General features: G+C 43.1%; 1 protein-coding gene across 3 annotated transcripts in view; it reads left to right on the forward strand.

Annotated features, from left to right (window-relative positions):
- NFATC1 (nuclear factor of activated T cells 1) overlaps positions 1-24,752 on the forward strand; it is a 444,007-nt gene that overhangs the window by 72,280 nt on the left and 346,975 nt on the right. For all 3 annotated transcript variants that reach the window (XM_030211903.1, XM_030211921.1, XM_030211912.1), the window contains exon 3: positions 6,051-6,210. In XM_030211903.1, the coding sequence (XP_030067763.1) occupies positions 6,051-6,210 (160 nt within the window). The remainder of the gene's footprint in view (positions 1-6,050; positions 6,211-24,752) is intronic.

Here is a 24,752-nt window from a genome sequence, read left to right on the forward strand (position 1 = left end):
TCAGCCTTAATCCTAATGACAGAGTCCAAACTCCTCAAGATATCCCCCCCCACATCCGATTCACCCCTGAAGAATCCCCCCCATACAAATCCAATCCCTTCATGCACAAAGTCTACTAGCTCCAAAAAGTATCCCTGCATCCTTGTGTCTGACCCTCCCCTCACCCCCTGATCCCTTCCCCTCCTGAGACCTACCCTGGGCCACCATTAGTGATTAAGTGGTCCTAGACAAGAGCTATGTCCCTCTGCTTCTGGCTGGGATCCAAAATGGTGCCAGTTACCCCTAGAGGTAGCCTTCTGGTGCTACCACTAGGGGGCATCCTTCCATATAAGGGGAGTCCAGATCAGGGGATGTGAAGGGATATGATTTAGGGGAGGATCAGAAGAGCAGGAGGTGCTGGAGTGTTTGGGTGGGGGAACAGAGGTATCGGGTGTTATCAGGGGACCATATGGATCTTTGATTGGAGATGGGGGTGGGGAATGAGAATGAGACATCTGATGGGGGTGTGGATGATAGGATATTTGGGGGTCTGGGAACGTGATTGGGGGATCAGAGGGTTGGTCATGGAACTGGGAATGGGTTGTGAGGTCCTGGGCAACTGTCATTTTGTCAGTACTGGTGCCGTGTTACATGCATGGGCCAATAACAGACCAGAATCTCCCTTTCTCCCTCCCCTCCCTCTCCCTTTGTATTCAGCATCTCTCCCTTTTCCTTTCCATTTACATGAGCTGGCTGGAACAGGCCCATGCTCATGCGCTGTCATGTTCCTTCCCCCTCTGAGCCAGCACTTCCTTTCAGGGAGTTGAGGTGGGATGCAACAGTGCCTAACCACGGGCCTGTTCTAGGCCTCACAGTGGTGCTGAATCTACCATCCTTTTACTTCTGAAAGGAGGAGGGCTGTAGCAGTGGCAGGAGGAAGAGAAGGAGGGAGGTATTATGCACCGCTCCTGTCCTGCTGCCATTGCCCTAAACAGATATCTAGTCCACCTTAATCAGTGGGTTTGGCTCAAAATTTTGATCAGGCCTTGGCCCCTGTGGCCCACCCCATTCTGATGCCCATGATTTGAGCTGTCTAATCATCGGGTTTAAAAATCCACAAACAAACTGATAAAAATCCATGGGTAAATCAGGATCTGGCAGGGAAGTGGAAGTTCTGTATTGAAAATAAATATCCAGCTTATTTTCGAAAGTGATAGCCGGCCATCTTCTGACACAAATCGGGAGATGGCCGGCCATCTCCTAAAACCGGCCAAATCGGTATAATCGAAAGCCGATTTTTGGACACACTCGCTGGCATTCCATCGCGGAGGCGGCTAAACTTCAAGGGGGCGTGTCGGCAGGGTAATGAAGGCGGGATGTAGGCGTGCTTACGAGATGGCCGGCTTCAGCTGATAATGGAAAAAAGAAAACCGGCGATGACGAGCATTTGGCCGGTTTTACTTGGTCTAATTATTTTCATGACCAAGTCTCAAAAAGATGCTCAAACTGACCAGATGACCACCAGAAGGAATCGGGGATGACCTCCCCATACTCCTCCAGTGGTCACCAACCCCCTCCCACCCAAAAAAAAAACTTTAAAACATTTCCTTCCTAGGAGGGGAAGCCAGTTGGCCAGCTCGTAAAAAAAAAAAGATCTTGCTGATCAGTTATGTTATGACTTACTTGTTCTGGAGTGCTGTATTTTGTGATACTGTTTTGAGAAATGTTCAAGAAAGACTTCATACAAATTAAAAAAGTCCCTGCCGTTCATTTTCCCTTGATGGCCGTCAATGACATGCACTTCCTTTAATAGCCATCTTTCTCTTCGAAAGTGCACTTCTCTTAATGGCCAGCTTTCTCCCCAAACAGGGAAATCAAAACAGTTTTTGCTCACAGTTTTTTTAGTAGTAACAGTGGGATTTGAACCAGCCACCTCTGCATTACAAGAGCCATGATGTAACCACTTGGCCACAGCTCCACTTACTTGGCTGTCCCTCCCTTTTGATTATACCCCTTCAGGTCTCTCTCAGCCAATCACAGTGCATTAAGGTTCCGGCCAGCTCTTGTGGCGCCGCCAAAATAGATAGCCAGCGATCGATTTCGCCGGCGCCGTTTGATTATGCCCCTCTATGTGACCCACTGAGTAAAAAGGTACCAAAAGTGGGGTTACAAATAACAAAGATAAAGGCTATAAAAGTTTGGAGGGGCAACTTGTGTACTATAAGGTCAGTAGAATGGGACTATACAACATTTTTTTACAATTTAGATGTTTTTCATGTTCCACAGCACTAAAAATTGCAAGTGGACTTTCTCTTAGACTTGTTTCTCTTTTATATACTATCAACAGATTTCTACCAGCAAAATGTTGTAGACCCTGAACTATATATATCAATGTTTCTTTTAAATATTAACAATGTTGGCCCAAAACTGTGCTTCCGCTTCACCTTAGGAACACACCAACTCTTTCTGCATTTAAGAAATCACTTAAATCCCACCTGTTTACTCAAGTCTTTGCTTCAGATTTTCACAAAATTGTTGTTTTTTTTCTCTCTTCTCTCCATCTTATCCTCTCTCATTTTATTATATTGTAAATTGTTTTGAAGCCTAGAACAGACCATATGGCAGTATATCAAGCATAAATAAAATAAATAAATAAATAAATGCTTAAAGTGGGGCATGGGATTTCTGGGATTAATAACTTTTTTTTTATTGATAAATGTTTCTAATTTTTTAAAAACATACCCCTCCCCCCCTTTACAAAGCCATGCTAGCAGCTGCTTTGCAGTAATGCCAACACAGCCCATTCACTTTGAGAGAGAGAGAGAAATTAGTAGAAGGTGAAGGGGTAGGAGCCCAACCTGGGGTGAAAAGCACGCATATCCCACATTCTCTTGTATTTTTTTCCTTGCCTCCACTCTCACTTGGCCCTGCTTTCCACCTTCAACCTCTTCATTCCATATTCCTCTCTTTATTTCCACTGCTTCAGCCTCTTTTCTCCACTTTGCTTCCCACTCCTTTAACCCACACCCCTTCCCTTTGCTGTTTTCTACCTCCCACCACATCACCCCAAACTCTTTGCCTCCTCTCTGCCTGACTCTCATTCACCCCACAATCCATCTCTCTCTTTCTGTCCCTTTCCTGCCCTGTCTTGGTCTGTTTGCCTGTCTGACAGGGGTGTGGAGGGGCAGAGAAAGAAGTTATGTGCCTCATCTCCACAGCTCTGCAGCTTCCACCCCTTCACCCAATGATCCCCTTTCTGAACTCCCCCATCCTCAGAGAGAGAGAGAGAGAGAGAGAGAGAGAGAGAGAGAGAGAGGCAGGGCAGACAATAGAGAATACAGGGTGTGGGAGTTGAAGTGGAGAGCAGGATAAGAGGGCAAGGGCCAAGGCCAACACACACAGTACTTACAGGAGTAAGGAGAAATAGGCACTCTCTTTTCCAGCAGTCTCTGGGTGCCTTGGCAGCTGAGAACAGATGAAAGCTGCAACCTGCACCAGGGATTCCAGCTGGTCCCCTGGCCATGTGTGCCAACCAATAGCCTGGATCAAGCAGCAGCCCCAGTAAAGGCAAACTGCAGTGCCACAACAACAGCCACAAACACAAATCCTTTGGAGGATAAATGGCAGCGTCAGAGCTGCTTCTTCCTACAGCAGCAGTAACCAGCCACACACAGCCCGAGTGATCAGTAGGCCACTGGCAAGACACTGAAATGCATGCAAGACATGCAGTGAATGGTTGCATCCTCAGTTGTGTGGCTGTGCAGCCTACAGCGAGTGCCAGATTCAAATTCCTGTTCTTCTAGTTGATTAGCTGGCTGTTATGTGAGTCAGCACTCTTATTGCCTCCCTCCTCCCCAAGATTTACAGTGCACTGCTCCTCCTCCCCACTCCTTCAGTGCAAGTAGGGGTAGCTTGTATGGATGGACATTGTCCTCCTTGTCCTCTCCTCCCAAACTACACCCATGGATCAGAGGCCACTGTGGAACTAAATGCTGTTTATATTTATTATGCAAATTTAATATACTGCCTGGCTTTTACAGGTCATGGCGGTTAAAAAAATAAAATTACAAATTAAAAAGAAAGGAACGCCAATCTTAGAGACAGGAAAGGCCTAACCACATTCTCTCAAGATACACACAACCAGAGTATTAGCACAGAAGTGTTGTCTTCCCCTTAACAGAGTTCTAATAAATCCTAATAATTCCTCTTGTCCAGTAAAAACAAAAGCCTGCCTGAAATGATAACTTTTGAGCATGGTCTTGAACTTCTTAGCGTTCAATCTTGCCTATATATCTTTTGGAACAGTATTCCTTAGACATGGCAATAGCCAAGAAAACACACTTTCCCTTGCTGATACTCCTAGTTCTAGATGACTCCATCATCCAGTGACCCCCCACAATGATCTAAGGACTCTTCCTGAAATATAAGGAATTGTCAGGGAATTTAAATAGGAAGGCTTTAACTCATAAAGGAGGAGATTCCATATATGGCACCTAAAAAATTGGCGCTGAAATCAGTGCCTACTAAGCATATTCTATAATCAACACCTAGATTTAGATGCCGGTCAGAGAATATGCTTAGCTGATATTTCAGCGCCAATATCTATGTGCATCCATTTACGACAACGAAAACCTGGTGTAAATCTCGGTGCATAGATTTAGGTGCACTGGGCCATATTCTATAACTAGGCGCCTACATTTTGGAACACCCATGAAACGCCCATTTCCCCGCCGATAACTATGCCCCTTTTTGCCTCTGCACTTTAGAAGCTTGGTGCACATCATTATAGAATACGCTTAGCGAATTGTGCGTGTAAATTCTAATCAGTGCCCAAAACGTGAGTGCGCCTTAGTAAAAGGGGGTCTATGTCAGCTCTGCTTCTACATATATCTTCAATAAACATCCTATATCAGCTTGGTGATTTGGTGGTCTTCTAGCTGTGGCCATTTCCACTTATGGTTGTATCTGAGCTATGGTGTGCAATGCCCTCTCTTCACATCCACAACCAGTTAAAAAAGGCATACCCTTCCGATCCAACTTAAATGCCTAATCTCTGCAACACAACCAAACTAAAGTACGTAATGGATATAATACAACTCTTCCGTTCTATGATTCCCTAATGTGGCTGTGCCATATGAACTTGATCTTACCACAACATCACCCTGTATTTGTTCACACTGGAGCCTGCAAAGGCCTCTCCAGTACTATGTAAGCCACATTGAGCCTACAAATAGGTGGGAAAATGTGGGATACAAATGTAACAAATAAATAAATAAATAAATAAATAAACTCTGCTCAACCCTGTTAAAATTTGAACAGCCATATAGCAGTTCCCATGTTTTTACCTAGACATACAGTTTGTCCTGATTTAGTTAATGTTTTATGAACTAGCCGCCAGATACCAAAGGTAAAAATAGCAAGTAACTGATGCATCTTTTGTAGGTGCAATAGGAGAGAATCAGCTGCCCTATTTTAATCCTCCAGGCCTGTACTTACCTATAGTTTTTCACATAGCCACGAAAAAAAAATGGAGAAAAACCCTGAGTAAGAAATACACCTTCTGTTTAATTCTTTGCATGGATTTTTTTTTATTTATTTGTAGGTGTTAAGTAATCCTATCAACAGTCACTCTTAATTCCTCTCTTCCTGCTAACCAGACTCCCATTCTCCATAGTATCAACCTGTTTTATTTTGTTTTGAATTGGTCCACTTAAGATGTTTCAACTGAACTTTTTCTCCTAACAGGAAATGCTTAATGAATGCATTGAACATCAGAGAAAAGAGCTTCAGAGCCATTATAACAAAGTTTCCATTTGGTAAAAAGAAATTAAGAGGTTTATAAAAGAAGCATCAGCTATTCCGTAGCAATAAATCTTCATAAACTAACCATTGGCCATTGTCTGAACTTTTAAATGACTTATGTCATGGAATAATCCCTATTGATGAAATTTTAAATGTACGATGGTGAAGGATGAACTGCTAATCATGATTTCTAAAGTAATAGTGTTGAATTCTTGTGGTGTGGGATAATATGCTTGCTGTTAATATTTAATAATCCTTCTCCATTATAGCCCCACTTTGCCTGCTCTCGATTGGCAGCTGCCTTCCCACTCAGGACCTTATGAACTTCGACTTGAAGTGCAGCCCAAGTCCCATCACAGAGCTCATTATGAAACGGAAGGAAGCAGAGGGGCTGTGAAGGCGTCTGCTGGAGGTCACCCTATTGTACAGGTATCTCAAAGACGGGAAGGGTTGGTGGTTCTGGCATGTTATCGATGTCGTCTTTTCCACCCCAGGAACCAACTTTTTATAAAAACAAGACTGGCTTATAAATGCTTTTATTTAATTCACATTTTCCCCATCTTTTGATGTATATTGCCATGTTAAAGCCTGTGTTTTATACATTAAAAGATGAACCTCTTAAGAGAGCATTTCTCTAAGCACCGAACCAAAAGTGCAATGAGCTTTTAAGAAAATCTTGATTAAAAATGGGAAATTTTGTCAGTGAATAGTCCTTGAATTCAGTATAAATATGTAAAAATGATGTGAAAAAAATACCTTGCCATCAAACTGCAGTAAGACATATTGAATGAAGTTATTTCAAATAGCTATTAAAAGAATGGATCTATTTGATAACAAACAATATTTTTGTGCATCATAAATATGTTGAGGTGGAATCCACTCTGTTACCATTTCTGTTGCCCAAAACCTTTACTTCTGTTTGTAATTTCACAGTTCAGAGAAATTAGTCCTAACTTACTGTAGGGCTCTCAATATTAAGACAGATGTTTAGTGGTCCAACAGGGTGCATAGATTTGTAGAAGGTTGACCAGACCCCTCTGTGGACAAAACCAGAAGTGTAGCCAGGTTTAAGCAACCGGGGGAGCAGAAAGTGGACTTCTGCTGGCTCATGTTTTAAATGCGACAAATTACGTAACAAATAGGCATTGTCAGAAGTCCGTTTAGGGGAGCGGCCACTCCCCTGGTGCCCCCCACCTAGCTATGCCACTGGACAAAACTCTTCCTTAGGTAAATCATTTGCTTAAAGCTAGGGGCGTTACGTTCTTTCCTCCCTCAAACAAGCTGAGCAGATTTCAGACCATTCAGAAATTAAGATGAAACCTTTTTTATTGGGCTCACTTAATATATTTTTAATTAGCTTTTGAAGGCAGTACCATCTTCTTCAGATCAGAAATGAGCAAATGTTTCCAAATAACCACAAACTATCCCACCAAACTATTCACATAGGATTTATCAAATGTAATACTAACCAATAGTGTGTGTGTGTGTTGGGGGGGGGGGGGGGAGCATCAGAACTTTTATTTGAGTACACTCTTGTACTTCATATGTCCCATCACCATATAAAAACCTCTATCTATGGTCAATATTACACTATAAAGTTCCATATCTCAATATTTCAGATGTCAAAAAAAGCTCCAGACTTATCTGTTTAGCACAGTTCATAGTACCAGAAACTGCATATCTTCTGACTGCAGGAATGTAAGTAAATAGGATATGCCTCCAAGAAGTAATGGTCCCATTCACCAACAAGGTCCTTGTTGGACCATTCAGAGCAAAACACCTTCTGTACTCAGTTCTGAAAATCTTTTACTCTGAATGGTCCATTTTGGCCCTAAAGTGGGAAGAGTCCGAGAAACAGAGGGGCTACGTACAACTTGAGACTACCTCTACTTCAGGAAGCAGATGAAAGCCTGGCTCTTCTCCCAAGCCTTTAATATGACTATACACTCATTCTGCACCAGGACTAGCTTGCTACACACACTATAACTTAGATCAGTTTCTCATCTCTTGCTTAACTATACATGACCTTGCCTTGAGTTTAACTAACCATCAAATTATCCCAACTGACTCTGTACCCCGCATCTTGTTCCCGTCATATATTTGCTCTTGGTGCCTCAGCTATATGGTAAGCCATATTATACAAAATCTTTAGCATCATATCTTTGTTAGTTGAATGTTGTAATGCATGCTTATTAGGTTTATCATTAGTATTATGCTAATATAGTATTACATCTCTGTGATTTGAATTCCAGTGCTGTTAAATGTGTATATTTTTATACTGTTTCACGGTAGTTCTATTATTATGTTTCAAATTACTGCTTTCAAGTTTACCCCATTTTATTCTTGGTTATTTTACTATTGTTATGCTGTTAACGAAATTTTAAGTTTTATGTTAAACTGTACCTGCTGTACACTGCCTTGGGTCAATTCTTCATAAAGGTGGTTAATAAATACCAATAAATAAATAAATGTAATTTATGAAAGTATTGAAGAAAATCAGGCTTGATCCCTGAGGCAAGCCATTAGTAGCCCCCTTTTTTGTGGAGTATATATCATTTTGCTACTGATGTCCGGCTATCTATCAACTAGTTTAATCCAGTTACCCATGGCTTACGTGTGGATCCTACTGTATGGGTCAGCATGAAAACCTTTCTGAAATCAAAATACACCATATTCAGCACCCATACCCAATTTAGGAACATTTTACTAAAGGTTAGCACACTCTAATGGACATTGGTGCATTAAATGCTACACGTCCTGTGGGCCACATGGCCCTTAGTGCATGCTAATGTCCGTTAGCATGTGCAGTGGTGTACTGAGGGCGGTGGGTGCGATCTGTCCCGGGTGCACACGGCAGGAGGGGTGCAGGAAGCAGCTTGTGGCTGTCAGCTCCGCTGGTTCCCTGCTCCCTCTGATGTTACTTCCTGTTCTGGGGCAGAGGGAGCAGGGAACTAGTGGAGCCGACAGCCACGCGGCTGCTCCCAGCAGGTAGGAAGAATGCATCGGGGGGAGGGGGACTTGGAGCCGATGTGCCAGGGACGGCGATGCTGCACCAGGGGAGGCTGTCATGCTGCACCTGGGGTGGGGGTCCTGCTGCACCCGGGGGGGGGGGGGGCAGACAACGTTGCACCCCGGGGGGGGGGGGGGGTGAGCAGCGGCGATCCGCCCTGGGTGGCAACCGACCAAGGAATGCCACTGAGCACGTGCTAAGCTTTAGTAAAAGGGCCCCCTTAATTCTTTGGTTACCCAGTCAAAACAGTGATCAGAATTTGGCCTGATCATTCTCACTTAAAACTATGCTGTTGTAGGTCCAGTAATTTATTGATAAAGACACGGCCTTCTCTTTTCTTTTAATAGTGATTTTAGTAATTTTACCCATCACTGAGGTTAGAATAACTAGCCTGTAGTTACCAGTTTTCTCCCTGCTCCCAGTTTAATGAAGAGGGATAATGTTTGTCCATCTCCAGTCCTTCAAAATCATTTCTGTCCTCCCAAAATTGGTTTAACCAACCTATCAGTGGTGTTACCAGATCTTCTGTAAGATCTTTAAGCTCCCTGGATGCTGCCCAACTGAGCCCATTATGGAAGATTAAAAGCTCCCAGAAATTTAACATAAAATGCCCGACATGGCGTCAGGGCAGTGGGTCACCAGCTGATATACAATTCCAAAAAGAACTTGGCTGGTGTAACTGTTAAAACATATGCAAGCTAGATTCTGGGATCGGTCTCTCAAAAACGATGGTGAAACATGGCCATGTCGGGCATTTTATGTTAAATTTCTGGGAGCTTTTAATCTATTAATAAAAACTGTGTTTTTTACAAGGTCTGCCTTGTTTGTTTTATCTTCTATATTGGATTTGACGGACCACCTGGACCCATTGTCATGCCAATTTTTAGGCCCCTCGCCCTCCCCACCAGCTCTATGTGAATCTATGCCTTTGCAAATGAGTGATATGCACCTCTACCATAATATGGTTTCTGATATCTTGAGTTCTTTGCCAGAAGAGAACATGGGATGGTAATTGGGAGGTGGAGGTAGGGAGACCCTGTTCCTTGCTTATGCAGTCACCCTTCTGTCTTGGTTATTGAGCATAGTGATGCCTCATGCCTGCTTCTGAGGATGCTGGCAAGCAACCAGTAGGAAATGTTTGAACACTCAAGAGTGCAAATGCTCCTGGGTACTGCACAGATATTTCCAGTGCATGCTAGCCCTAACTATTCTGCAGCTGGTTTCCAGGTTTTCCTGCCGATATATGTCTGTATTGCAGGTTGCCATATTTTGCTATGTATGTTTCTCTGGGATCTGTGTAATAGGTATGAATACGATGAAAGATACATACAGTAAATGAGATGAAATTAACAAGGAAACAGCTCGTAATTTTATGCAGTGCTATTTTTTAAAAGAGCTGGACTTATAAGCTTCATGATTGGTCTCAGTCATGAGTGGGAGGGGTTGGGATCATGTTTTACTGCTTGATAAATATTTGGCTTAAATGGTATAGCAAACTCAATAAATTAGATTGGTGAATGCCTTCCCAGCAATCCCTAACAAGACAGTACGCTTACAAAACACTAGGACACTTTTGTATGGTGGCACCTCTCAAACTGAGCAGGGGGAGACTTCTTTTTTTTTGGTGTGAGGGAGGGGGTTAACATATTGCATAGATATTTCAGCCTCTTTCTAATTTAAACCCTATTTAAATTTGATTTCCCTTCTTTGTGTCAGCACTATTTCTTTAGTGTAAATTATCCCATTTAGTCAGAAAACAAATTGTCTCAAAAAATCATAGGAACTATTTTTGAAAGGAAAACCTGTGACGAAATAAACATTTCAACATAGGCAGTCAGATAGTCAGGCCTGTTGAAATACTTTTACTAAAGAAGATTTCCCCCTCCCCCAAGAAAAAGTCCTTTACTTAATAGAATCCCTAATGACACTGATCCTTGGTTCAGTCCTATCCTAAGGGGTCCCGAGTAATTTAGATGTGACAGATACAACAGGTGCTTTGAACCCAGTAGAACCCTATACACATACCCTGCTCATCCTCTCCCTCCTAATATCCAGAATCGACTACTGTAACATAATATATGTAGGATCCCCTCATTACTCTTTAAAGCGTCTTCAAATGCTGCAAAATACTGCGATCAAGCTTCTCTGTTGTCCTAAAAAAAATTGACCATGTTTCACCTTTGTTTCAGAAATATCACTGGCTCCCTATTGAGCAAAGAGTTATCCATAAACTTTTACTCTTATGTTTAAAGCTTTCCGGTTAGGCTAACCTGATTATATGACTAATCTTATAATCCCATACTCGCTCACACATTAGTTACGATCACTCAACGATTACCGTTTATTTTTACCCAATCTCAAACAAGCCAGTTTAGAATGGCACTGCACCTTTTTCTTCGCTGCTCCTGCACACTGGAACTTCCTTCCTCAGGACATTCACACAGAACTTTTATTTATTTATCTATTTATTTATTTCACTTATATCCCACATTATCCCAATAGGTCAGGTTCAGTGTGGCTAACAACTTCTTTTAAGAAGTTTAAGACCATGTTAAAGGCTTGGTTTTTCTGTCAGGCTTTGGAGTTAGCTGTTTGTTTGTTTGCTGCTGTTGGTTCAAACCCACCCCTTCTCCCTCTTGCATTCTTCACCTCCTTTTTTGACCTTAACTATGTGAGTATTGGTTCTTTTCTATCAGAACATTGTAGTTCCTTTCGTTTTCTACTATTTTATTTTTATTGTTCTAGACTTTAAACCGCCTAGGTCTACATGTTGGGTAAAGTGGTATATTAAGTTATTATTAATAAATAAATCTATATATTTGTGCACTTAACTTTACGCTTAGGGGTGAATTCTATATACGGCATTGAAAAAAGTATTATTCTATAAGCCATGCTTAAAGTTAGGCGCGATTTATAGAATAGAGCTTATGCCTGGGAATAACACCTAACTTTAGGTGTGGCCATTTGCACCAACTGAAAGGTGGTGCAAATGTGCACACCTAAATTAGGTGCATATCACCCTTATTCTATAACAATGCGTGGAAATGCTAGGAATGCCCCTGTTCTGTCTCCATTGTTTTTACTCTAAATTTATGCACATAAATTCCAATTAAATCTAATTAGTACACATAAGTTGTTGTTAAGCCAAACAACACTCTTTCCTGCCCACTGCCACTATTCTGCCCGGTGCCACCATGTTTTAAAAATGGCTGCCAAGACTCCCTGCAGCAGTCTTGCGAGACAGTTGAGACCCGCAAGACTACCGCAGGAAGTCTCGGCACCCATTTTGAAAACATGGCAGTGGCCGTTGGGCAGATTAGTGGTAATGAGCAGGAAAGAATGGGGTTCTTTCCTGCCTCTGAAGAAGCCACTAGATCACCTGGGCCCTTCAAGGTAGGAATGGGAAAGGTCCACTAGTATGTGTGTGGGGGGAGGGAGGTCGGCAGCTGCGGCAGTAGGTGGTTGGGGAGTGATGGGCAGCGGTGGTGGTGATGGTAGGGCAGCGGCCAAGGGGTAGGGGTCCAATGACCATTACTGCACATGGGCCCAGATCGCTGTCAGTACGCTCCTGGTTAGGTGTGAATATTTACACCAGACTTTGAGCTAGTGTAAGTGCTGATGGATAAAGTTAGGTGTGTAACTGCAGACTAACAGAAAATTTGCCTTTAGTTATAGAGAATTACCCCTACAGGGGATAATTTTATAATTTTATAACAGGGCACCTAGGTTAATAGGGCAGAAAGATGCCTATTTTAAATCTATTATATAAAGACATGTAGGTTTCCATTAGTATAAATCACACCTAGGTTGCAGGAGCGGACGTTACGCCTGTTAGAGAGCAGGTGTAAATGTCAGTGTGCACTTCATAAAACATGCTTGTTCCTCGTGACTCCACCCATGCTCTTCCTAAACCCCACCTCATACACTGTAAAAATATGCGTCAGTTTGCAGCATGCATAATTTTATGCTGGGCCCAATTCTGTAAAAGCCCGTTTACATGCTTGAAAATGATTTATAAAATTGCTGTCATAGGAACACAGACTCTTTCCCCACAATATTCAGCACTATTTAACCGGCTTAGCCGGTTATCTCTGCTGAATATTGGCATTTACTGCATAGGTCCTTATTCTATAAAGGTCATGCTCCTAAATCTACACTCCTAAATTTATGAGCGTAATTTATGCTCCTAAACATATTCTAATCTATGAGCGTAATAGGCCCTATATTTGGAGCATAAATTTAGAAGCATAGATTATGCTAGTAATTTAGGAGTATGCCACGAATATTCAGTCCTTCGCTGGCTAAGTTTAGCGGCCAAATCGGACTGTATAAATAGCAGTCCTATCTTTGGCTGCTATAAACTTAACCGGCCAATGCTGAATATTAAATTGGCCATTTAAGTTTAAGCTGGCCACAAAAATACTAAACGTTCAATGCTGGTCACCGGAAATGACCGGACATTGAATGTCTGCACTCGGTGCCAATCATGGCACTTAGCCGGCCTGCCTCCTGCAGGTAAAATGTCGGCCGGTTTGAATACATTAATCTTTGTTAAGTCTCTGGAAATTGTGTAGTACTATTTGTGTGAGCCAGTACTCTTTTCAAATTTAGGACTAGATTTGTTAAAAGGTGTTACTGCACTAACATAGGTTGATTACTTCAGTAAATCTAGCCCTAAGTTATTTGCCTATTATAGTTTTTGCTTGTTTTGATGTTTTCTCATTTCATGATGCAGGAAGCTGTGTTAGTGGCGTGAATGCAAGTTGGCTGTTGCCCCATATTGTTTATCACATTGATTGGAAAGATTTACACAGGATTGTATTTTGTCGTGTATCTATATCTGACCCCTGATGCAGGTATCTGCCGAAACATGGGCCATGTCAGGTCCATTAATAAAGACAGTTTCCTCTATTGTTTGACTCCTATCTGTGGCCCACTTCACAAGTTTGATTCACATCTTGTTTGTGTGGTTGCTTCCCTCTACCTCGCTTCTTCTTGTTTTGATGTGACAGTTCTATTACGAAAAATTAAAAATTACATTGGATTGTTCCCTGAGCCTGAAAGGCATGAGGAACACACAACTGACATAGCTAGTCTATATGAGGCCCAAGCCTAGTCCTCTCTAACTGGCCCTGCCTCTGGCTACTTCTAAAGTACCAGACCTTTACCACTAAGGGAGGGAAGGAGATAAAGCTACTCAGTGGAGAGCCAAAGCTTCTTGGCTCCCAAGGACAGAGGTGCAGTATGCTGAAAGACCACAAAAAAACTGAGGCATCTGTGATTTGTTGAATTATAGATGGCACTGAAAGGTTAAAGATAGGAGTGAGGAAAAACTGATTATTAGTGAGGGCTTTCCAAATTATTCTCTGTCATGTCAGTTTGCTGAACTACTGAAGAGGGTAACTCTCAAGACCATGTTCAGATAGCGGTCATGTATCAACCCCTTGATAAATCCCTCTCTTCCTTTCTCATTGACTTTGATTTCTGGCTTTACTTTTTCTCGAAGCATCTTCCTCTTCCTTCGTTCTTGGGGACTTTTAATATGCATACTTATGACCCCTCTGACTTATATACCTTTAAGCTTCTTGCTTTAACATCTCCAGCTATGCTCCACTACCCCTACTCACCAACATGGCCACTGCCTCGGTCTTGTCGCCTTCTCCAGCTGCTCACTCTCTAATTTCTCCATCTCAGTTCTTCCCCTTTCTGACCGTTATCTGATAACTTTCATACTTAATGACCCTCCCCCTCAGTCTCATCCAGTGTGCTCCAACCTATTTAGGAATCTTCAGGATATTGATCCTTCTACTCTCTCCACCACTGTGTCACCTCTCCTCTCATCCACTATGTTATCTATGTCTGTCAATGAGGTTTATCTTTTTATAATATTATTTTCTCCTCTGCTCTGGACACTTTCTCCCATTCCCCATTCTGTAAGGCATACCAAACCTCAGCTTTAGCAGACCTCCAGAATCCACTACCTATGTTCCTGTGCTCACTAGGCTGAGCTCCTCGGGCTAAAATCCTGCACCCATGTTGACTTCATACATTCACATTTTTGATGACCTCCTTCCAGTCTGCTCTTGCACTTGTCAAATAAAAGACTACTATATCCATTTGACACTCTCTTACCTCTGACCTTGCTGTCTCTGTGCTACACTGAATACTCTCATCAAAGTGGCTCCAGGCCCCCACTTACTTTCTGTCCAGACTATGGCTGAAGACTTCCACGACAAGGTTCGCAACATTAATCTTGAGTTCTCCCAGGGCCACCCAAAGAGGGGGGGGGGGGGGCAAAATTATAATGTTTTGTATCACTCCATGGTGCAACTGCACCTCAAATATTGTGTGCAGTTCTGGTCACCATATCTCAAAAAAGATATAGTGGAATTAGAAAAGGGGTACAGAGAAAATAATAAAGGGGATGGGATGACTTCCCCTGTGAGGAAACGCTCCTGAGCTTGGAGAAAAGATGGCTGAGAGGAGATATGATAGAGATCTATAAAATAGTGAGTAGAGTGGAACGGGTAGATGTAAATTGCTTGTTTTTTCTTTCCAAAAATACTAGGACTAGGGGGCATGCAATGAAGCTACAAAGTAGTAAATTTAAAATGAATCGGAGAAAATATTTCTTCACTCAACATGTAATTAAACTCTGGAATTCGTTGCCAGAGAATGTAGTAAAAGCAGCGTGGTTTAAAAAAGGTTTTGATAGCTTCCTGAAAGAAAAGTCCATGAGCAATTATTAAAATGGACTTGGGGAAAATCCACTGCTTATTTCTAGGATATCAAAATGTAAAGAGGAGATACCTCTCAAAGCACTTGTATAGCTTAGGGAGTCTCATATCATTAGACACTACTGCTCTCCCATGGCCACGCCCCTTTTGAGTTGCATGCTATAAGATATGTGTGTGGATCTTTATAGAATAGCGCTTAGCATGATGCACATGCAAATCCAAATCGTTGCCAGTTAATGCTAGTAATTGATTGTTAGCACCCAATTATTGGCATTAATTGGCTCGTTAGCATATTTCAGAATAGCATTCAGTTTGAATGTGGACATTTGCGCATCATGTACAGAATCCAGGTTAGTGTATGCTCTGGTGGATCCTTCTCCACTGCTATCCCATTATCAGTTGGTAGACCCCAGGGCTCAGTCTTCTCTTTTCTTTCTATACTTTTTCCAATTATTTTTATTTGTAAAACACTTTGCTATCTGGTAAGAAAAGGTGGTATATTAAATTTCATAAAAACATAAAATATATACTTATTCTCTTGGTGCTCTGATCTCCTCCCATGGTTTTCAGTATCATCTTCATGCTGACAACTTCCTGATCTACCTCTCGATGCGAGAAATTTTCACCAGGAATCCAGACCCAAGTCTCAGCCTGCTTGTCTGACGTTGCTGCCTAGATGTTTCACCACCATCCAAAACAGAACATGGCCAAGACTGAGCTTCTTATCTTTCCCCCTAAATCCATCTGTCTTCTTCCCTCACTCTATTTCTGTAGATAACACTCTCATCCTCTTAGTTTCGTTAGCTTGTAACCTTGGCATCATCTTTGACTCTTCTTTCTCTTTTTCTTCACATATCCAAGAGACTGCTAAACCCTGATTCTTTCTCTACAACATCACTAAAATCCACGCTTCCTTTCCAAGCACACTACCAAAACCCTTATCCATACTCATATCACCTCACACTTAGATTACTGCAGCTTGCTTCTTATAGGTCCCTCACTGTACCAACTTTCTCCCCTTCAATCTGTTCAAACTCTGCTATACAATTTATCTTCCGCCAGTGTCACTGCACTCACTTAATGCCTCTCCTCAAGGCACATCATTGGCTCCTTATCCACTTTCATATACAGTTCAAACTCCTCTAACTGACTTACAAGTGCATTCATTCTGCGGCTCTCTCTTCTCTTATCTCTCTCTACAATCCTCCCCGGGAACTCTGTTCATCAGGTAAGTCTTCTGTTCTGTACCCTTCTCCTCCCCTGCCAACTCTTGACTCTTTTCCTTTCATCTTGTTGCACCATATGCCTGGAATAGACTTCCTGAGTCAGTATGTCATCTCTGGCCCTATTCAAATTTAGGCTAAAAACCCACCTTTATGTAGCTGATTTTTTAACCCATTATTCACCTGTTCAGGACCCATGTTTGTTTTAATTATTCCCATAATAAATGTTACTCCCTAATCCCTTCTTTGATTTGTTAGTCTTGAATAGATCGTAAGCTCTGTTGAGCAGGGACTGTCACTTACAGGTTTCTGTACAGTGTTACATACTTCTAGTAGCGCTATAGAAGTGATAAGTAGTAGTATTAGTACTAGTAAAGATACATTGTTAGTCCAATAAAATACTGGTATCAAATTGCTTCACCTTGCCCAGAAGTATGATCATCTCTCCTCTCTCGTCTCCTTCATTTAATAAAGGACCACCGACTGTGTCTCTCTAATCCCCATTTTGCTCAACTGTAATCCATCCGGCACCGGGCTTTCTTTTTTGCTGCTCCTTTTCTTTGGAATTCTATGCCTCTCTCAATTCGAGCAGAATTGTAATTTAAAAAAATTCAAAGTAGCCCTCAAAACATGACTGTTTCATCAAGCGTTCAATCTCGCATAAGGCTTTTGCAGTCTCTCACTGGTTCATGCAATATTCTCTCTCCCTCTCCTCCCCCTTCCTTCATTGTACGTTTGATAGTTTCTTGTGTGATTGAGTTAATTGAATCTGTCCTATTAATCATTATAGTTCCTTTCTGTCTTTTCTTTTGTTTTTAGAGTTGTACACTGCTGTTATCTGCAAGTTAGTTAATGGCGGTATAACAAATCCAAATAAATTATAACATTGCCATGTTAGTGGACATCTAAGTTAAGCACTTGAACTTAAAATGAAAGTAGTTTTCTTTCCTGTTAGGAAGGATATGATATTTAGAAATGTACATTTCATGCAAACCACAGCCTTGCATTTCTGGTGTGCTGAAGCATTATTTCACTTTATCCTGTTTCCTCCCGAGATTGCTTTTAGTGTGACTTTATTTATCACGTATATTGAAGCATCTCTTTTGTGACAGCCTTTAAAAATAAATGTTACCCTGTTCCTTCTAGATGACAATATATCGGGGTAGATTCAGTAAATGGTGCTCAAAGTTAGGGGTTCCGGAATGATGTGCACTAAGCATGAATTCTATTATGGCAGCTTCGCGTGGAACTGTCTATGTGGAATACTAGCTTAAGTTATTTTTTTGTCTAACTTTAGGTGCAAGTATTTACGCCTGGCAAAAGCTGGTGTAAATACTTGTGCCTAAATACTGTTGATAAGGCACGGAAATGGAAGTATTCTATAACTCTGCGCCTAAATCTTGGGAAAACTCATGACCTGCCCATGCCCCTCCCTTGGCCATTCCCGCACAGGTTATAGAATAGGGGCGTAGGGCAGATATGCGCATAACTAGTAATTAGTGCCAATTAGTGCTTGTTAAGGCTAATTAATTATTGCCAGTTTGGCCATTTATTTTACACAGGTATCTGTGATCCATGCCCAAACTTTAACGCCTAACTTTGGATAACCTATATAGAATTTGGGGGAGTCTCTCTTATGTGTATACCAGTTTGTCAGGTTGGAATTATTAGTGCAATGCCTACTGCAACCCTACTACTAGGCAGATGTTAAGGATACACTTTTATAGATTTATTATAGATGGCTAGAAATTTTTGCTTAAGTCTGAACTGAGATCTGAAATGGTCACACCTTCAGAACCTGCACATTTAAATCTCAAAACCAAGGCACAAATAGATGTAATCAATGAACAATAAGACATTTGGGTTAGTGAAGCCCGGTGGCATACCTAGGTTGGCTGCCCCACCCAGGGAAGGTTGCTGCTACGCCCCCCCCCTCTTGGCACATCACCCCAACCCTGCTCCGAAGTGCATCACCCTCACCACCTGGGGGTGCACAGAGCAGTCATGTAGCTGTCAGCTCCGTCAGTCCCTTGACTCAGAACATGAAGTAACATCAGAGGGGGCATGGAACCAGCAGAGCCGACAGTAGGGTGACTTCTCCGTGCACCCCCTTGCTGCTTGCACCCGGGGCAGACTGCCCCCACTGCCCTGCCCTTGGTACACTACTGGCTAAGCCCATTCATGATCAGTGCATCATTTTTTGGCAAGTCTTTGTATGGAATCCGCAGATCTCAACTGCCCCATAGGGAAAGTGCACCCCCTGTGATAATCCGAAGAGGTAGGAAGAAGAAATTTTGCAAGGGAATAGGGATTATGAGAAGTTGTGCAGCAGATCATGACTTGGGGGTTATGGAACTGTTCTTGGAGGGCCCTTGCCTGGTTGGGAGTCATGGACAACAAGAGCACCTGCAATTCATAACCAGCCAGTATTTCAAATTAAAGTTGTGTGTTTACAGGTACCCAAGCAGTTCAGCTACTTTGAAATATATCCACTGATAGGCAGGGCTACTTTTCCAGAAGGTGCTATGCATTATATCAGCTGGTCTTGTTCTGTCAGGCAACCTATTAAAAACATTGATAGTCAAATCATTTTATGGTTACCAGTATGAGAGAAAGGGGATGGGTCTCTGAAAGGGTTGACTGAAGGTGGAAATGAGGTTAAAAAAGATGGTGAAAGAGAAGTAATAGGACATGGGGTATAGGGTAAGAGATGGAATTATGGCCTGGAGACAAGGGAAGGAAGGAGAGTCAGGAATGGAGCTAGGACTGGTGAGAGAATGAGAGGCAGTAGAGGGTGAGTATAGGGGATGAGAATGAGTGAGTAAGGAAGTGGGTGAAAGATGGGGGGGATAGGAGACTGAGGAAGGAGAGATACAGAGGGGCAAAGGGAGTGCTGGAGAGGGAATGAGGAAGATGGAAAAATAAGTTGGTAGATGAGACAAATCTGTGAAAAGCAGACTAAGGACTAGAAGGTGAGAGAAAGAGAGAATGAGAGTAAAATCAAATGGGTGGATATAAACGCAGAGAAGAGAAAAGTGGGAGGAATAAAGCAAAATGAAAGATCAGTGCCAGATAGAAGGAAAGGTAGAAGACAAGAGAGAGAAGTAATGGAAAGGCCAACCTGGAAAAGAATTTGGGAGAAGACTGACTCACGGAAAGTGGAAAAGAGGTGAAGACCAGCTTAATTAGAAAAAGAAAATTCCCAGATGACAAAGGTAGAAAAGAAAAAAAAGTATTTCTATGTAATACTTTATAAGGACTGAGATATGTCTGCTTTGTTAAATGTACATTTTTTCTATTTTTATTTTACAAAGTACAGGGGAAAATTCATTTCTTTTTCTCTGTTACCAATACTGCCCTGCTCAAAGAGTCTGGTTTTCTTGGGGGTCTCCATTTCAGGTTTTGTCTGTATGTTTTTTATGGCCCCCCTATTTTGTATCAAGTTAGAGGCTTTTCATATTCTGAGGTGAAGGATTCTGCTAGCACAGGGGTGGGCAACCTCGGTCCTCAAGCTATTCGGGTTTTCAGGATTTCCCCAATGATCTCATGCATTTTCATTGGAGAAATCTTGACGACTTGACCGGGTTGCCTACCCCTATTCTAGCAGTGTCTGGGTAGTGTCTGTGCAAGAATCTGTAACAGTCCAGCTGGTTCCAGTTTCCCAATAGCAGGTATATTGGTACTGTAGGGCCCAATATAATATTTGTCACTGTCTGTTCATAGGTGAGTTAGGGATGTTATGGTGTGGTAAGTTTTCAGTTTAGGTTTTGAGTGTCTTCTTACAGGATTTTGTGTTATTTCACAAAGCTTCTGGCCCTATTTGAAAGTGGGCTCTGGGGTTGGCGGCCCTTGTTGCCCAAAGTAAAAATGCTCAGGACTAGTGGTCTCCACATCCTGTAGAGTCACCATACAAACAGTGTAGCAGTGGAAGGAGTGGTTGTGCTGTCCCTGAGTCGATGGTCACAATTTGAATATTTTTACGTTTAGTTAAGAAGACAGGCTGCCTGCTCTGGCCAGTCCTGGGACCTCTGCTGCATCCTGCCTCCTGATATAACTTCCTGTTTTCCTCATAGGCGGAACACAGCAGAGGCAGCCTATATTAAATCATTGCCACAGCTACCCCACCTGAGTGACAACGCTGGTACTGCCCCTTAGCCGACACCAGCCGGTGCCTACTTTACAAAAGTTTGCTCCCCCTGACATCAAAACCTGGCTATGCCTCTGTCTCTAACCCTGATATTTTATGCCCAGAAAATCTGCACCATATTTAGGGTGCAGTGCTTTATTTTTTATTTTATTTCATTTATTTTCCAAACGTCATACAAAGCATAAAAAATACAGTGAGCACATTAAATCAGCAAGTTACTTTAAATAATGAATCCAAAGATGTATTTGTAATCCCCCATTGTAATGGGGATTACGAAAGATCATGAGAGAACTCTCCAGAGTTACTGAGGGGAGTTTTGGGTGGTAAAGGATCCAGCCTAAGGGGATGGGTTCCTGGGTAAGTTGCAGAGGAATATGTTCCTGGTTGTTCAGTGACACTGTGGGAGGATTTAGGAGTTAATAAATAACGTTGGTGGGGAGTGCAAAATGTCTTTGGATACCTGTACTCCTGCTGGGACCTTTGAAGGAGAGGGGGAGTCCTTGAAGGGTTTAAGAAACTAAGGGGGAGATGCACTAAACGTTTTTCATCGTTAAATGAGCCCTTAAGGAAGAATTTCCTATCCTTTCCATGCACTAAAGCCTATTTTTCGACGGTAGTAGCAGCTAACGAAACTGGAATGCAAATGAGAAATTACCATTGAAATGTAGACAATTCGGAATGCACTAACCATACCGACGATAGGAACGATTCACTTACCACCAGAAATTTAACGTCAGCTCAGACCTGTCGTTAAAGCCTGAGCTGTCATCTCCCCACTGCCCCCTGCACGATGAAAAACCAAATTGCTGGCATGTTTTAAAAGAAAAGTGGCTCCCTGCTTCCTGTGCCTAAAATAAAAAAGGAAACTAAATTAAAAAAGGATCGGGAGGGGGCAAAGGCGCTCATCAGCAGCGTCCTGTATGGACGGCTTGGCCTTGCCTGCCCCCCCCCCCCCGAAGTCCCCGCTGCTCCCCGCTGCTCCGTTTGAGAAATAAAAGCTTTTAAAAATAAACCTTTGCAGTTGCTGGGCTCCCCTCCCTTCCTGTGTCTCTCTTCTTTAGTCGGCAATGCTCCGCCTCCTGCCCTCCTCCACCTCCGTGCCCCGCCCCCCCGATTTCGTCCCCGTTGCTCCCCCCCCCCACCGGACCCCCCCTCCACCACAATGGCCGGTGCAGCGCCTCTCACCTAAGTTTGAAGGTGCTGCACAGGATGGATCAGCTATTCTTTAGCTCTTCTGTCTCCTCCGATGTCTCCTTTGTCTTCCTGTGTCCGCCCTCCTCTGACGTCAGTTATCTACGTCAGAGGAGGGCGGACACAGGAAGACAAAGGAGACATCGGAGGAGACAGAAGAGCTAAAGAATAGCTGATCCATCCTGTGCAGCACCTTCAAACTTAGGTGAGAGGCGCTGCACCGGCCATTGTGGTGGAGGGGGGGTCCGGTGGGGGGGGGGGGAGCAACGGGGACGAAATCGGGGGGGCGGGGCACGGAGTGGAGGAGGGCAGGAGGCGGAGCATTGCCGACTAAAGAAGAGAGACACAGGAAGGGAGGGGGAGCCCAGCAACTGCAAAGGTTTATTTTTAAAAGCTTTTATTTCTCAAACGGAGCAGCGGGGAGCAGCGGGGACTTTGGGGGGGGGGGGGCAAGGCAAGGCCATCCATACAGGACGCTGCTGATGAGCGCCTTTGCCCCCTCCCGATCCTTTAATGTTTGTGGAGACATGCAGGGGAAAGTGGGGAGCCACGTGTTTGTGTTTTCTTTTTTTTCTTATGTTTCTGGCATGCGCAGAGCAGCCAGCATAACGCTTGGCTGCTTTGCGCATGCTTTACGAGCCGATTACCGACGGGGATTAGTGCATCGTTCTTTCCAATACCGCACCAAACTTTTTGGGGCTGTGTTTTTGGAGCATGCTTCGTTATTTGAGATTCGGTAAAGGTTTTTACGTTTCTGATTTTTTTACGTTTGCTTGATGCATCTACCCCTAAGGCTGACCAAAGAGGTGGTTTCTGCAAATTCCAGCATTAACTGTGGAGGATTGCTCCAGGTGGGAAATAGGGGACCCAGCATGGGAGCAGGAGCAGTGAAGAGCTGTTCAGAGCCAAAGGTGGTAGCCCGGAGAGGTACTCATTTGGAAGAGTATGGATGGACAGACAGACAGACAGGGGGAGATTTTTGATCCAGAAGAAGATCTGCTTGCTGCACAAGTGTTGCAGGCACAGCCTTAGGTTGTTTTACCCAGAAGGGATAGGCATGGACAGGAGGAGCTGTAAATATGTAAATACTGTGGGATTATAAATTGCCTTTAAGAAGATACATCATATCCCTAAGTTTGCTCTGGATTTTATAGTTGGCATCTGCTGTCAAGTTGGATTATAAATTGTTTGCTTCAAGAAGGATTTGAACTGCCTGTTGCAGAATATTTAGTAAAGTTTGGTTATTTTGCATAACTCTCTGGACTGGAGTCATCTCTTGGGATGAGCGTGAAAATTATTTACTCCCAGATTGGTAAAGGAAAGAGAACAAAGAGAAATAAAGCCCCAGCTCAAAACCCTATGGCCTTCCGTATTTTATGCAGCCTTGGCCTGTGCCCAAGCTTGAATGAGAGAGATAGAGTTAACTGTATGTGGTTTGGATCCTTTCTTTGTGGCCCTGATCTCGGGTGCCCCCTGACCCGGGACGAGCTAGCCAGTGCCTGGACTGAGATGTGAGACCAGAGTTACATATTTATTTGTTAAGGAGGGCTCAAGACATGTGTAAGGAAGTGACTGGCTCTGTCTTTCAATATTAACATATTGTCGTGCCCCTAAGTTTCTGATCCAGTGTACTGTAGAAAACAAGATATGAAACAGCCAGCAGGACACAACAGGCTTTTTAAAACTCAACAGAAAAGTGAAAAGTAAAGAATCATCCTTTTCTTTCCCCATGATCATTTGACAAAGGTCAGAAGAATGTACAGATGATCTGTGTACCCTCTGGTGTTAGTTATACATTCTCTAAAAGTGAAGGTTTTGCAAGCTGAATAGAAGAATGATTCCAGGCCACAGTGTCCATTTTGTTCCCCTCACAACATACTTCCAGGAGCTGGTCATGATTAAAGCAGTAAAACTGGGAGCAAATCTGGATTTACCATTGTTCTGATGCACCGGGAGGATACAGGTACAGGGAGGGGTGTGGTGGGGTTGAGACCGGAAGGGGTGTGTGTGTAAACGTGGGGGGAGGGGTCCAGTTCACTGGACCACCAGGGAATTTTTTTTTAAAAGATTCAGGGGGGGGGGGGGGGTCATAGGGTGGAGGTAAGGGTAACCTGGATCACCAAGGAAAAAAATAAAAAATATATATATTCGGGGGGGGGGGGGGGGGGGGGGGGGGGGGGGGGGGGGGGGGGGGGGGGGGGGGGGGGGGGGGGGTCAGGGACCAGTAGGGAATTAAAAAAAAGTGGGGTAGGGGTGCTGGGAGGTGAGAAGTAGGAATCCTTTGTAGCTGCCTGCTTGTGCTTCTCTCCTCTCCAATAGCTCCAGAGCAGCCATAAAAATTGCGCGTAACTTATTGCTACCCCGAAATATTAGAATATTAATGAGCTAATTGTAATACATTTGCATGGGGTTCTCGGTGGCTGCTAATGGCACATTTTAGAGCCACGGAAAACCCCTTTGTGTATTACTAACTATATAATCGTTTTGCTTTAGACTGGCTAGAACCAATCTAAAGCAAACGTTAATAGCACTTTAAGCTTTGAGCATCTGGCCTTTGTTTCTTCGTTTGTCCACTCGGACTACTCCCAGCTTCTCGTACTTTGTGTTGCTGCAGTTTTTGTGAGGATTGTGTGCTGGTGCTGGGAGAGTGAGTGCTGGGTCTC

This window comes from Microcaecilia unicolor, chromosome 1 (assembly GCF_901765095.1).
Source record: "Microcaecilia unicolor chromosome 1, aMicUni1.1, whole genome shotgun sequence".
In the NCBI taxonomy this organism is placed as follows: domain Eukaryota; kingdom Metazoa; phylum Chordata; class Amphibia; order Gymnophiona; family Siphonopidae; genus Microcaecilia; species Microcaecilia unicolor.